The sequence below is a fragment of the Coregonus lavaretus genome, assembly GCF_964263955.1.
Source record: "Coregonus lavaretus genome assembly, chromosome: 27".
In the NCBI taxonomy this organism is placed as follows: Eukaryota; Metazoa; Chordata; class Actinopteri; order Salmoniformes; family Salmonidae; genus Coregonus; species Coregonus lavaretus.
The window spans coordinates 38661660-38675355 of record NC_140014.1 but is presented as its reverse complement, the minus strand read 5'-3'; the positions used below and the strand labels follow the sequence as shown (position 1 = coordinate 38675355).

General features: G+C 39.9%; 1 protein-coding gene across 2 annotated transcripts; it reads left to right on the top strand.

Annotated features, from left to right (window-relative positions):
* The first annotated feature begins 614 nt into the window (after window positions 1-614).
* Window positions 615-2044, top strand: dusp23b (dual specificity phosphatase 23b). Of its 2 annotated transcripts, none has more exons than XM_084144450.1 (3): window positions 615-768; window positions 934-1215; window positions 1426-2044. In XM_084144450.1, the coding sequence occupies exons 2-3, from the start codon at window positions 946-948 to the stop codon at window positions 1609-1611; spliced, it is 456 nt and encodes a 151-aa protein (XP_084000576.1). In that variant the 5' UTR covers window positions 615-768; window positions 934-945; the 3' UTR covers window positions 1612-2044. The 2 variants fall into 2 exon arrangements, with proteins under 2 accessions (XP_084000576.1, XP_084000577.1); XM_084144451.1 differs by having other exon boundaries at window positions 615-772.
* Window positions 2045-13696: the final 11652 nt, after the last annotated feature.

Below are 13696 nucleotides of genomic sequence, written 5' to 3'. Positions count from 1 at the left end.
TAGCATACGTTACTAGATAGCAACCAACCTAATAAACTTCGCTTGAAAGATATCGAGCAAACTTTCTGTGTTACATTTGGACTTTTGGAATTATAGCTAGCTAGTTTATCATGTTTTTTAGTACACCGAGGGACGCCCACTTGTTGGCATGTGCGTTTACTGTAGGGATTTCTTTAGCTAGATAGTTCATTATTAGCGTAGATAGTTAACTAGCTATTGATGCTCTTTATTAGCTAACTAAGTAGTAGCTACTAACTAGCTGCTTTTGAGTGGGTTGAAGGGTGTCCAAGTCACAGATGAAAGAGGAAACCTCCAGCTAGCTAGTTATACCAACTGTTTGTTAGTCTTTGGCCAAGTATCATGCGCTCCTCAGAACAAGCAGTCCTCCATAGGAATTATTGGAATCATACAGTATTTAAATAAAATGTTTAAAGGACAAAATCACATGTATTTTTATTGTTGTTTTACCATGTGGGGAGTGCCAAGATGGAGGTGCAGTGGCTTCAAAACAGTGCCCCCAGGAGGTCAACTAGTGTATATATAAATCACTGTTCACAGCCCTATACTAATCTTTGACGTCATCGTTCTAAGAAAGCGGAAGGATTAAGCTCCAGTGTAGTTTGTGTACTTTGGTGTTTAACGTTCCCCTGTTTAACAGGACAAAACCCACCCCACCCCAACTTTAGTCGTTTAGCTAGCTAGCTAAAACCTTTTCACACCAGATCTGACATTGTTATACACGGATTTCTGGAGAAAACAATACTGAATGTAAGTAAGTAGTGTATTGCATTGCATGAATGAATTGAATTGACAGTTTCTAGTAGCATGCTAGCTAGTTAGCAACCTAGCTCATCTGAATGCACAATGTGACTGGCTATGAATATATCAGATTGTTGAATGGTAAAACAATCTCTACATTTCACAATATTTCAGATTGACTTCGCCATGGCCTGTAGTCCACCCCCCAATTTCTCCTGGGTCGAACCAAACAAGTTGGCCGGACTGGCGTTCCCTCGAATGACTGCCCACTACCAATACCTTCTAGACAATGGCATTCAACACTTGGTCTGCTTGTGTGAGAAAAAGCCACCCAACTATGATACCGTCCCAGGAGTGAAACTACACCACATCAATATAATAGACTTCACCCCACCAACTCCAGAACAAATTCAGAGGTTTCTGTCCATTGTGGAGGAATCAAACGCCAAAGGCGAGGTAAGGGTTCAGTTAAGAAGTATCCAGTTACCCATTATTCAGTGAATACTTACTTCTGTTCTAACACATGAAACCAAATGAACATTGACCACTGAGTTCAGTGTAACAGGTGGACACAGCTAATTATTCTCAACCATTGATGTATATTAACATATAGCCTTCTGTATCTCTATCTATGTAGTCAACCATATGTATTTCTCTCTGCTGTAGGGTGTAGCTGTCCACTGTATGCATGGCCATGGGAGGACAGGGACCATGTTGGCCTGCTATCTGGTGAAGACCAGGAAAATCTCCGGCATCGATGCCATCAATGAGATCAGAAGACTACGTCACGGCTCTATCGAGACACACGACCAGGAGAAAGCAGTGGTGCAGTTTTACCAGCGCATAAAATAACTTTGTTTAAATATTTTACGTTTAAATAATGTTTAGAGGGGAAATCACCTATCCTGTACTGTACACATCTGTAACTTGACAAATTGAAGTGGCCAAATGTTAAATGTGGCCACATTTTATATATTGTAGCTGTATCTCTTCTTTAAAGCTGCTACTCAGGGTTTGAACTACACGTGGACTTTTTAGGAGTGACTATTTTTAACACTAGGAGGGTGTCCTGAGTTGTAAGGAAAGTATACGGTACATCTGCAATGTATACCATGACTGCTGTGCTTCTTCCTCTCCATTGCTTGCTCTTTGGGGTTTTAGGCTGGGTAACTGTAAAGCACTTTGTGACAACTGCTGATGTAAAATGGGCTTTATAAAACAAATGACTGATTTCATTGCTGTTGAAAATTTGCCAAAAAATAAAACAATTTATTTAAAAAATCTATTAATTTACCTACCTAAGTTTTGATTGAGTTCAAATAAACAAATAACAGACTCATGCAATAAGCATTTGACAGTCTAGATGTAAAATAGCAATTAGGAGTCCTAATTTCTCTACAGAATATAGATTCTAATATGAACTATAATGTCTTAATTGGTTTCTACTGTATCTTTTAAAATGTTGAGCCTTGATCGAATGTTGAGCCCATCTTTTCAGGATCCTCCTTACTTGGTGACTTGGTGAGGCGTTTGAGCTGAGGGACAAGAGAGACGTTGGTGCTCCTTGAATGTGAGGTTTTCAAGGACTGCATCACCTCTGATGTCTTCCTGGCCTCTGCAATACAACCAATCAATAACACACACGTTATTGAGAAGATCAATACATGTAGGTTATCTATACTGTATATCATGGTCTTCTAGTGGGGTAATAAGGCCCGAGGGGGTGTGGTATATCGCCAATATACCATGGCTAAGGGCTGTTCTTAAGCACGATGCAACGCGGAGTGCCTAGATACAGCCCTGAGGCCGTGGTATATTGGCCATATACCACAAACCTCTGAGGTGCCTTATTGCTATTATAAACTGGTTAACAAAGTAATTAGAGCAGTAAAAAATAAATGTTTTGTCATACCCGTGGTATACCACGGCTGTCAGCCAATCAGCATTCAGGACTCAAACTACCCAGTTTATAATATTTGATATACAGTATATGCGTATTATATTTACCTCACATGCGACCCCATGATAAGACTATGCAATTATCCCATGAAATGAATTGTTAGTCAACTTTTCAATAACAACACTATTGTTAGACTCACTAAATCATGTTGGTCCTGGAGCGGTACAGCTGTCTGTTCTTCAACAGGGTCTGTTCCCTCCATGGTGAAGGGTATTACCCCATAGTCCTGAGGGACCAGGGTTCTGCTCCATACCCTCATACAGGATCAGGGTCATGGCTTAGCAGGGCCACTACCATCCAATGCTGAGGGAATCATAAACAGGTTGGGTAGATCCAGAGAATCTAGGAACCCGTAGTCAAAGAGATCCGTGAGAATGTCACCAGCTATAGATCTACTATTAATTGAGAGACTTTCCTCGACCATTTTTCATTGTGGGGAAAACGACTACTGAATGGGAGTCCATGAAACACACAGCAACTGGCCCCCAGCAATCAGCCTGCCATCCTGTCCAACACAACGCCATTGAAACACATGGGGAACATACGATTACCATGATGTTCATTCAAATGTATCGAAATGTTATTGGATACTGTACCCAGTCCACATACATTATTTGAATTGTACTATACACTGAGTGTTCAAAACATTCCATGACATAGACTGACCAGGTGAAAGCTATGATCCCTTATTGATGTCACCTGTTAAATCCACTTCAATCAGTGTAGATGAAGGGGAGGAGACAGGTTAAAGATGGATTTTTAAGCCTTAAGACAATTGAGACATGGATTGTGTATGTGTGCCATTCATAGGGTGAATGGGCAAGACAAAATATTTAAGTGCCTTTGAATGGGTTATGGTAGTAGGTGCCAGAGGTGTGGACTCGAGTCATGTGACTTGGACTCGAGTCAGACTCGAGTCATGAATTTGATGACTTCAGACTCGACTCGACAAAATGTACAAAGACTTGCAACTCGACTTGGACTTTAACATCAATGACTCGTGACTTCACTTGGACTTGCGCCTTATGACTCGAGAAGACTTGCTACTTCCCATGAAAACTGGGGAAAAAAATTTTCACACGGCCGCGCCGCTCTCCGTTTATCTGCATCTGTGAAAAAAATGTGCACCATCCACCTGTATGCATACAGAGAGCGCGCGCTGCCTGCACGTTATCCAATCACTGTAGTCCCACGTTGTTTTGATTCGACAGCATCTAAGCAGGCACATTGCAAGACAACCAATGAAGCACATCAAGCAACAACGCGCCAGTTGTCAAAATGATACCGAAGATAGTTTGGTTTGGCTATAAAAATTACGAGGTAGTCGACAAAAAACGAGTTGCAATCTGCAAAACATGCGGATCGAAGATTACAGACGGAGCTGCCACAACGTCCAACTTTGTTCGACACCTGAAGTTGCACAAAGAAAGGTAAGTTTTGAACGAATGCTACGCACCTTATCGGATGTACCGTAACTTACTAGCTAGCTGCTGCATATTTACTGTATCAACGAGACAAACGCACGTCTCCCTTGCTGGTTCATGCTTACAAAAATATGGATTTTTGAACTGCTATTATATGGACATTCTAAAACGCTTTCGTGAAAAACGCTTAACGTTCTTTAATGTACTAAGACAGTGTTATTAAAAGACCAAACTCTGTAAATATCATATTAATAAAGTATACTATGTACAAAACATCAGATGGAGTAAGATCTGTTCATTTGCAGTGCAGGTTCCCACACTGTTTTTACTTCCAGAGCTTTGGTGTTTGTCCTTCCCCGTAAACCATTTTCTCTCTCTCTCTCTCTCTCTCTCTCTCTCTCTCTCTCTCTCTCTCTCTCTCTCTCTCTCTCTCTCTCTCTCTCTCTCTCTCTCTCTCTCTCTCTCTCTCTCTCTCTCTCTCTCTCTCTCTCTCTCTCTCTCTCTCTCTCTCTCTCTCTCTCTGCATTGTTCTAGTGCAATATGCTGTTCAAATACAAGCATTTTTTTTGTGAAAATTAAATGTTATGTTTTTTGCTGTATTTGATTAATGTTATTGTATAAAAAGGTTTAAATAAATACAAATCTTACAGATATACATGATTTGTATACATTTTATTTCTGTGGTAAGAGGACTTGAAATGACTCGAAACTAAAATGGTAGGACTTTGGACTCGACTTGAGACTTGATGGCTTTGACTTTTGACTCGACTTGGGACTTGCCTCATCTTTGACTCGACTTGACTCGGGACTCGAGGGCAAAGACTTGAGACTTACTTGTGACTTGCATAACAATGACTTTGTCCCACCTCTGCTATGTACAAAACATCAGATGGAGTAAGATCTGTTCATTTGCAGTGCAGGTTCCCACACTGTTTTTACTTCCAGAGCTTTGGTGTTTGTCCTTCCCGTAAACCATTTTCTCTCTCTCTCTCTCTCTCTCTCTCTCTCTCTCTCTCTCTCTCTCTCTCTCTCTCTCTCTCTCTCTGCATTGTTCTAGTGCAATATGCTGTTCAAATACAAGCATTTTTTTTGTGAAAATTAAATGTTATGTTTTTTGCTGTATTTGATTAATGTTATTGTATAAAAAGGTTTAAATAAATACAAATCTTACAGACATACATGATTTGTATACATTTTATTTCTGTGGTAAGAGGACTTGAAATGACTCGAAACTAAAATGGTAGGACTTTGGACTCGACTTGAGACTTGATGGCTTTGACTTTTGACTCGACTTGGGACTTGCCTCATCTTTGACTCGACTTGACTCGGGACTCGAGGGCAAAGACTTGAGACTTACTTGTGACTTGCATAACAATGACTTTGTCCCACCTCTGGTAGGTGCCAGGCACACCAGTTTGTGTCAAGAACTGCAATGTTGCTTGGTTTATCACACTCAACAGTTTCCCTTGTTATCAAGAATGGTCTACCATCCAAAGGACATCCAGCCAACTTGACACAACTGTGGGAAGCATTGGAGTCAATATGGGCCAGCATCCCTGTGGAATGTTTTCGACACTTTGTAGAGTCCCATGCCCTGACGAATTGAGGCTGTTCTGAGGGCAAAAGGCAGTGCAACTCAATATTAGGAAGGTGTTCCTGATGTTTGGTCTACTCAGTGTAGTTTTCTAACCATTTCTGCTGGTCCTCCCTTGACGATAGACACCGTAAATCCCAAGGTTGTTTTGTCCTGCTCCCTATAGATGGGGGCAAAATATGGATTATTGTTAGTGATTGTTGGATGGATGGATGAATGAATGAACTAATGAATTTTTACCTTGGCCACCACGATGCCGACCCCCGTTCCTCTGTTCAAGGGTTTGTTCAGTGTAATGGTCAGGTTCTTGATGCAGTGGCTAATAATTGAATGAAACTGAGAAAAGATCACCACAATAAGAAAGAGGGATTAAAAGCTGAAAAGGGATACGGAACTATATAATTTGCTTTTGGATACACTCTTAGAAAAAAAGGGTTATTCGGCTGTCCCCATAGGAGAACCCTTTTTGGTTCCAGGTAGAGAAATGGTTTGCTCTGTTGAAGAAGATGGCCCAGAGTGGGGGTGAGAGATCAGGAAGAGAGAACATATTTAGATAACTATACACAGACACAACACACAATACATGCTGTACAGTGCATTGTTTTGTGTCATGTATATCATGCATTTTACTTAAGATGTTGACTTTTTCCATCCTGAATAAAGCCTTCAACAATGCAGATGTTTTATACCAGTGTTGACAAAAGTCATCTGTTTTATAGCCTACTGAAACAAATTAGTTAAAGTTCAGAAAACCTTAATGACAAGTGAATGCAAACGTAATCATATTATATTTTTACTGTTACGTTACAGCCTTATTCTAAAAGTGATTAAAGAAAAAAATGTCATCAATTTACACACAATACCCCATAATGACAAAAAAAAAACAAGTTTGCAAATGTATTAAAAATAAAAAACAGAAATACCTTATTTGCATAAGTATTCAGGCCCTTTGCTATGAGACTCGAAATTGAGCTCAGATGCATTCTGTTTCCATTGATCATCCTTGAGTTGTTTCTACAACTTGATTTGAGTCCACCTGTGGAAAATCCAATTGATTGGACATGATTTGGAAAGGCACACACCTGTCTATTTAAGGTCCCACAGATGACAGTGCATGTCAGAGCAAAAATCAAGCCATGAGGTCGAAGGAATTGCCCGTAGAGCTCCGAGACAGGTTTGAAGCACAGATCTGGGGAATGGTACCAAAAAATGTCTGCAGCATTGAAGGTCCCCAAGAACACAGTGGCCTCCATCATTGTTAAATGGAAGACATTTGGAACCACCAAGACTCTCCTCGAGCTGAGCAATCGGGGGAGAAGGGCCTTGGTCAGGGAGGTGACCAACAGCCCGATGGTCACTCCCATCTCTGTGGAGATGGGAGAACCTTCCAGAAGGACAACCATCTCTGTAGCACTCCACCAATCAGGCCTTTATGGTAGAGTGACCAGACAGAAGCCACTCCTCAGTAAAAAGCACATGACAGCCTGCTTGGAGTTTGCCAAAAGGACTCTCAGACCATGAGAAAGAAGATTCTCTCGTCTGATGAAACCAAGATTGAACTCTTTGGCCTGAATGCCAAGCGTCACGTCTGGAGGACGTGGCGCGGGGGGGGGGCGCATCTGAATGCACAATGTGACTGGCAATGAATATATGAGATATATCAGGACAGTTTTATTGCTTCTTTATCATCCATACTCAAACAGTACAGCGGTACAGTCCACGGAATGTGGTCGAATAGGGGGGGGGGTTTAAATCGCATACCCAAACTCACACAGTCCACAAGCCGGTGAAGCACCCCTTGCGGTTATGCCTTGCGTTTGCATGTGTTTTCGTTCACCCTGTATGTTGTATAACCACTAGATGTCGGCATTGTACCGCTGTAAAATTATAGGTCTTTGTTAATCAGCACAACAGTTTTCAGCTGTGCTAACATAATTGCAAAAGGTTTTTTCTAATAATCAATTAGCCTTTTAAAATGATAAACTTGGATTAGCAAACACAACGTGCCATTGGAACACAGGACTGATGGTTGCTGATAATGGGCCTCTGAACACCTATGTAGATATTCCATAAAAAAAATCAGCCGTTTCCAGCTACAATAGCCAGTTACAACATTAACAATGTCTACACTGTATTTCTGATCAATTTGATGTTATTTTAATGGACAAAAAAATTGATTTTCTTTCGAAAACAAGGACATTTCTAAGTGACCCCAAACTTTTGAATGGTAGTGTATATTGATAAGTATAATCAAAACTTGTATCTCATTATGGTAAATGGTGAAATAAGTATAGCAAGTTATAATTGTAATGCTTAGCAGACAATAAGAAAAGACGATCAGTATTTACCTAGCTGAAAGAGAAGGAATATAATATACACTGCTCAAAAAAATAAAGGGAACACTAAAATAACACATCCTAGATCTGAATGAATGAAATAATCTTATTAAATACTTATTTCTTTACATAGTTGAATGTGCTGACAACAAAATCACACAAAAATTATCAATGGAAATCAAATTTATCAACCCATGGAGGTCTGGATCTGGAGTCACTCTCAAAATTAAAGTGTAAAACCACACTACAGGCTGATCCAACTTTGATGTAATGTCCTTAAAACAAGTCAAAATGAGGCTCAGTAGTGTGTGTGGCCTCCACGTGCCTGTATGACCTCCCTACAACGCCTGGGCATGCTCCTGATGAGGTGGCGGATGGTCTCCTGAGGGATCTCCTCCCAGACCTGGACTAAAGCATCCGCCAACTCCTGGACAGTCTGTGGTGCAACGTGGCGTTGGTGGATGGAGCGAGACATGATGTCCCAGATGTGCTCAATTGGATTCAGGTCTGGGGAACGGGCGGGCCAGTCCATAGCATCAATGCCTTCATCTTGCAGGAACTGCTGACACACTCCAGCCACATGAGTTCTAGCATTGTCTTGCATTAGGAGGAACCCAGGGCCAACCGCACCAGCATATGGTCTCACAAGGGGTGTGAGGATCTCATTTCGGTACCTAATGGCAGTCAGGCTACCTCTGGCGAGCACATGGAGGGCTGTGCGGCCCCCCAAAGAAATGCCACCCCACACCATGACTGACCCATCGCCAAACCGGTCATGCTGGAGGATGTTGCAGGCAGCAGAACGTTCTCCACGGCGTCTCCAGACTCTGTCACGTCTGTCACATGTGCTCAGTGTGAACCTGCTTTCATCTGTGAAGAGCACAGGGCGCCAGTGGCGAATTTGCCAATCTTGGTGTTCTCTGGCAAATGACAAACGTCCTGCACGGTGTTGGGCTGTAAGCACAACCCCCACCTGTGGACGTCGGGCCCTCATACCACCCTCATGGAGTCTGTTTCTGACCGTTTGAGCAGACACATGCATATTTGTGGCCTGCTGGAGGTCATTTTGCAGGGCTCTGGCAGTGCTCCTCCTGCTCCTCCTTGCACAAAGGCGGAGGTAGCAGTCCTGCTGCTGGGTTGTTGCCCTCCTACGGCCTCCTCCACGTCTCCTGATGTACTGGCCTGTCTCCTGGTAGCGCCTCCATGCTCTGGACACTACGCTGACAGACACAGCAAACCTTCTTGCCACAGCTCGCATTGATGTGCCATCCTGGATGAGCTGCACTACCTGAGCCACTTGTGTGGGTTGTAGACTCCATCTCATGCTACCACTAGAGTGAAAGCACCGCCAGCATTCAAAAGTGACCAAAACATCAGCCAGGAAGCATAGGAACTGAGAAGTGGTCTGTGGTCACCACCTGCAAAACCAGTCCTTTATTGGGGGTGTCTTGCTAATTGCCTATAATTTCCACCTGTTGTCTATTCTATTTGCACAACAGCATGTGAAATGTATTGTCAATCAGTGTTGCTTCCTAAGTGGACAGTTTGATTTCACAGAAGTGTGATTGACTTGGAGTTACATTGTGTTGTTTAAGTGTTCCCTTTATTTTTTTGAGCAGTGTATATTGTTTACAGAAAACACCTTTAGACGAAGTTGTATGGAAAAAGGACTGGGGGGGGGGGCGAAATATATTTCTCCCATGGGCAAAGAAACTCAAAAGAGTTGATGAATTAACAATAATTTTGATCCGAATATGCAAACTGTTCAAACAGATCCACAAGGAAGGTGGATCCCTTTAAATATGCTATTCAACCATAAATAGATTTGGCTCATTCATCTATATGGTCCAAATAATGATGATCCACGCTTCTTTGAAAGGCAAAACATGACTCAATTATTATGATGGGATATTATAGTACAGTTTTAAGTACCTCAATGGACCGTAAAGGAAATCACACTGCAAACTATCACCCTCATGCACTTAAGGAAAGTACTAATATTATGGATATATGGTAACTAGTGGATATATGGAGGCTTAAATATCCTGACCTAGTGAGATATACATGGCGGAGGCTCAATCAAGCTAGTAAGAGTAATGTGGCACCAAAAGTTAAAAGAGTGTTGATAGGGGACAGAATGCGGTCGGACCATCAAATAATTGGTAACACATTACTCTTACAGAATTTCCACGAGGGCGAGGATATTGGAAATGTAATCAAAGCCTACTGGTGGTCCTTTGTAGCTCAGCTGGTAGAGCACGGCGCTTGTAACGCCAAGGTAGTGGATTCGATCCCCGGGACCACCCATACACAAAAAAAATGTATCCACGCATGACTATAAGTCGCTTTGGATAAAAGCGTCTGCTAAATGGCATATTATTATTTATTATTATTATTATTATTATTATTATTATTATTATTATTATTATATTATTACTGGATGGCAACTTGTTTTTAACCAAGACAGAATTTATAACTGACTTTTTCTTACATAACATAGGTAAAGCAGATCCCATTATTGTATGGGACACTTTTAAATGTGCCTTTAGAGGCCATGCAATTCAATACTCATCTTTAAAACAAAAACTATTGAGGTCAAAATAGTTAATCTTAAAAAAGGTAATAGAGGAACTAACAGTACAGATAGATAGCAATAAAAACTGTAACAGAGGCACAGAATAAAGTAGAGGAAAAACAAAAAGAAATGGAGGAACTTACTCAAGAAAGATCAAGTGTAATATATTATAACAAAATAAAGCGAACTGGATGGAATATTTGGGGAAATGCACCAAAATATTGTTTAATCTTCAACAGAAATGTTAACAAAAAGAATGTACAGGAACTTGTTACAAATGATGGAGTCATCCATGATTCACCAAATTATATTTTGAAAGAGGAAGAAAAGTACTTTAAGCATGTGTTTTCATTTCAGTCTCCTCCATCTCCACTAAATGAAGTTAATTGTAAGGATTTTTTCTCTATTAATAGTGTAAAATTAATAGCTATACAGAAATACTCATGTGACGGCCTAATTACAGAGGAGGAACTTCTAGATGCAATTAAAGCCTCAAGTCTGGGAAAACTCCAGGGCTGAATGGCATACCAGCTGAAGTATATCAAATAGTTTTCGATGTACTCAAAGGTCCGTTATTAACATGTTTTAACCACTTCTATAAAAATTGTAGACTATCAGATACTCAGCAAGAAGGTCTGATTTCACTATTACTGAAACAGGACCCAGGTGGTAAATATAAAGATCCAGTCCACCTAAAAAAACTGGAGACCCCTTGCACTTCAGTGTTGTGATGCCAAAATCCTAGAAAAATGCATAGCAGATAGAATTAAAAAGCTATTGTCGGATATTATTAATCCTAATCAGACAGGTTTTTTACAAGGACGATACATTGGAGATATTATAAGACAAGTACTGGAAACAATCGAACACTATGAAAAATCTGCGAAACCAGACCTGGTATTCATAGCAGACTTTGAAAAGGCCTTTGATAAAGTATGACTGAAATGCCCAGACTATTTTAATTTAGGAGAATCTCTTATACAATGGGTTAAGGTTATGTATAGCAACATATTTATGTATTATGGGCATCGAAATGTTAGCTATTAAAATCAGATTCAACAATGATATCAAAGGGCTAGAAATCCAGGGCTTAAAAACAAAGATGTCATTGTACACTGACAATTCATGTTTTCTTTTAAATCCGCAATTTGGATCCCTGCACAGCCTCATAGAGGATCTAGATAATTGTTCTAACCTCTCTGGATTAAAACCGAGAGCACCATATTACATATTGGATCTTTAAAAAAATACAACTTTTACATTACCGTGTAGTTTACCAATAAAGCGTTCAGACGGTGAAGTGGACATTCTTGGTATTCATATCCGAAATAAATATATTATCTCACTACAATACATTTTAATAGAAAGCTAGCCAAATTAGATACGATTTTGCTACCATGGAAAGGACAACACCTGTCTATTTGTGGAAAAATCACCCTGATTAATTATTTAGTCATATACCAGTTTACCTATTTACTAATGGCCCTGCCTACAACTAACGACTTGTTTTTTTAATTATATGAGCAAAAAATATTCAATTTTATTTGGAACGGCAAGCCAGACAAAATTAAACGGGCCTATTTATATAATTAATATGAATTCGGAGCGCAGAAATTATTAAATATTAAAGCGTTGGTCCTCTCACTAAAGGCTTCAGTCATACTAAAACTATACTTAAATCTGATCTGTTCTCTAGCAGATTAGTAATAATGGCTCACCCCGTGTTCTAGAATGGCCTTTTTCCCTTCATTCAGATCACAACCTCTCACTTTCGGTTATTTGAAAATGAAATAATCTGCAAAATATCGCTATTTTTAAAACAAGCAATAGAAATCTGGTTGCAATAGGGCGGCAGGTAGCTTAGTGGTTAAGAGCATTATGCCAGTAACCGAAAGGTTGCTGGTTCTAATCCCCGAGCCAACTAGGTGAAACATCTGTCAATGTGCCCTTGAGCAAGGCACTTAACCCTAATTGCTCCTGTAAGTCGCTCTGGATAAGAGCGTCTGCTAAATGACTAAAACATTTAAATTAAATAAATCAGTTTAATCCACCAGAAAAGACAGAACAAATATTAAAACAAATACTATGGTTAACCCAAATATACTGATTGATAAAAAAAAAACATTATTTTTGGAAGAAAATACAAAATACGGTATAATCTTTGTAAATTATATCATAAATAGGACTGGTGGAGTTATGTCACATGTGCAGTTAACAAAAACATATGGAAATGTCTGCTCTATCCAAAATTACAACCAACTGATTGCAGCATTACTACAAAAATGGAAGAGGCAAGTGGAAAGGGGAGAAGGTAAGGAACTTGTCTGTCGGCCCTGCATTAAAGACCAAAATTGGAAAAAGAAAATTGTGATAAATAAAAATGTATACCAGTTTCATTTAAGGACCAAAAAATTGACAGTTGCACCTTACAGGTTGCAAAATAATTGGGAGGAGATTTTCGATGTACCGATTCCAAGGCACATAGTTTATGAACTAATACATAAACAATGCCAAATTCAAAACTAGAATGCTATAGACAGTATATGGGGATACAACCATCCCAACTCTGCTGATTTTGCTGCGAAGAGGCAGAATCATTCGATCACTTGTTTTGGTACTGCCCATATGTAGCTTGTTTTTTGTCACAGGTTCAGGAGTGGCTGACAACATTGCAACATTTACTTGGATCTAACTCTGCAAATAGCACTGCTGGGGGATATGAAAAGTCATAGTCAATCGATCAATAATATAATAATACTCTTAGCAAAAATGTTTATCTTTAATTTAAAATCTGTAGAAACTACGAGAATATTGCATGCAATAAAATGCAAATTAATTACTTAAAAATCATACAATGTGATTTTCTGGATTTTTGTTTTAGATTCCGTCTCTCACAGTTGCAGTGTACCTATGATAACAATTACAGACCTCTACATGCTTTGTAAGTAGGAAAACCAGCAAAATCGGCAGTGTATCAAATACTTGTTCTCCCCACTGTATGGGGGTTTGGAAATGCTGCAGACAATTACATTGATAGAAGCCACAATC

Coding starts and splice junctions, on each gene's coding strand:
- dusp23b (XM_084144450.1), top strand. CDS start 946: ATGGCCTGTAGTCCACCCCCCAATTTCTCCTGGGTCGAACCAAACAAG. Junction 1,216..1,425: donor AATCAAACGCCAAAGGCGAG/GTAAGGGTTCAG, acceptor TCTCTGCTGTAG/GGTGTAGCTGTCCACTGTAT.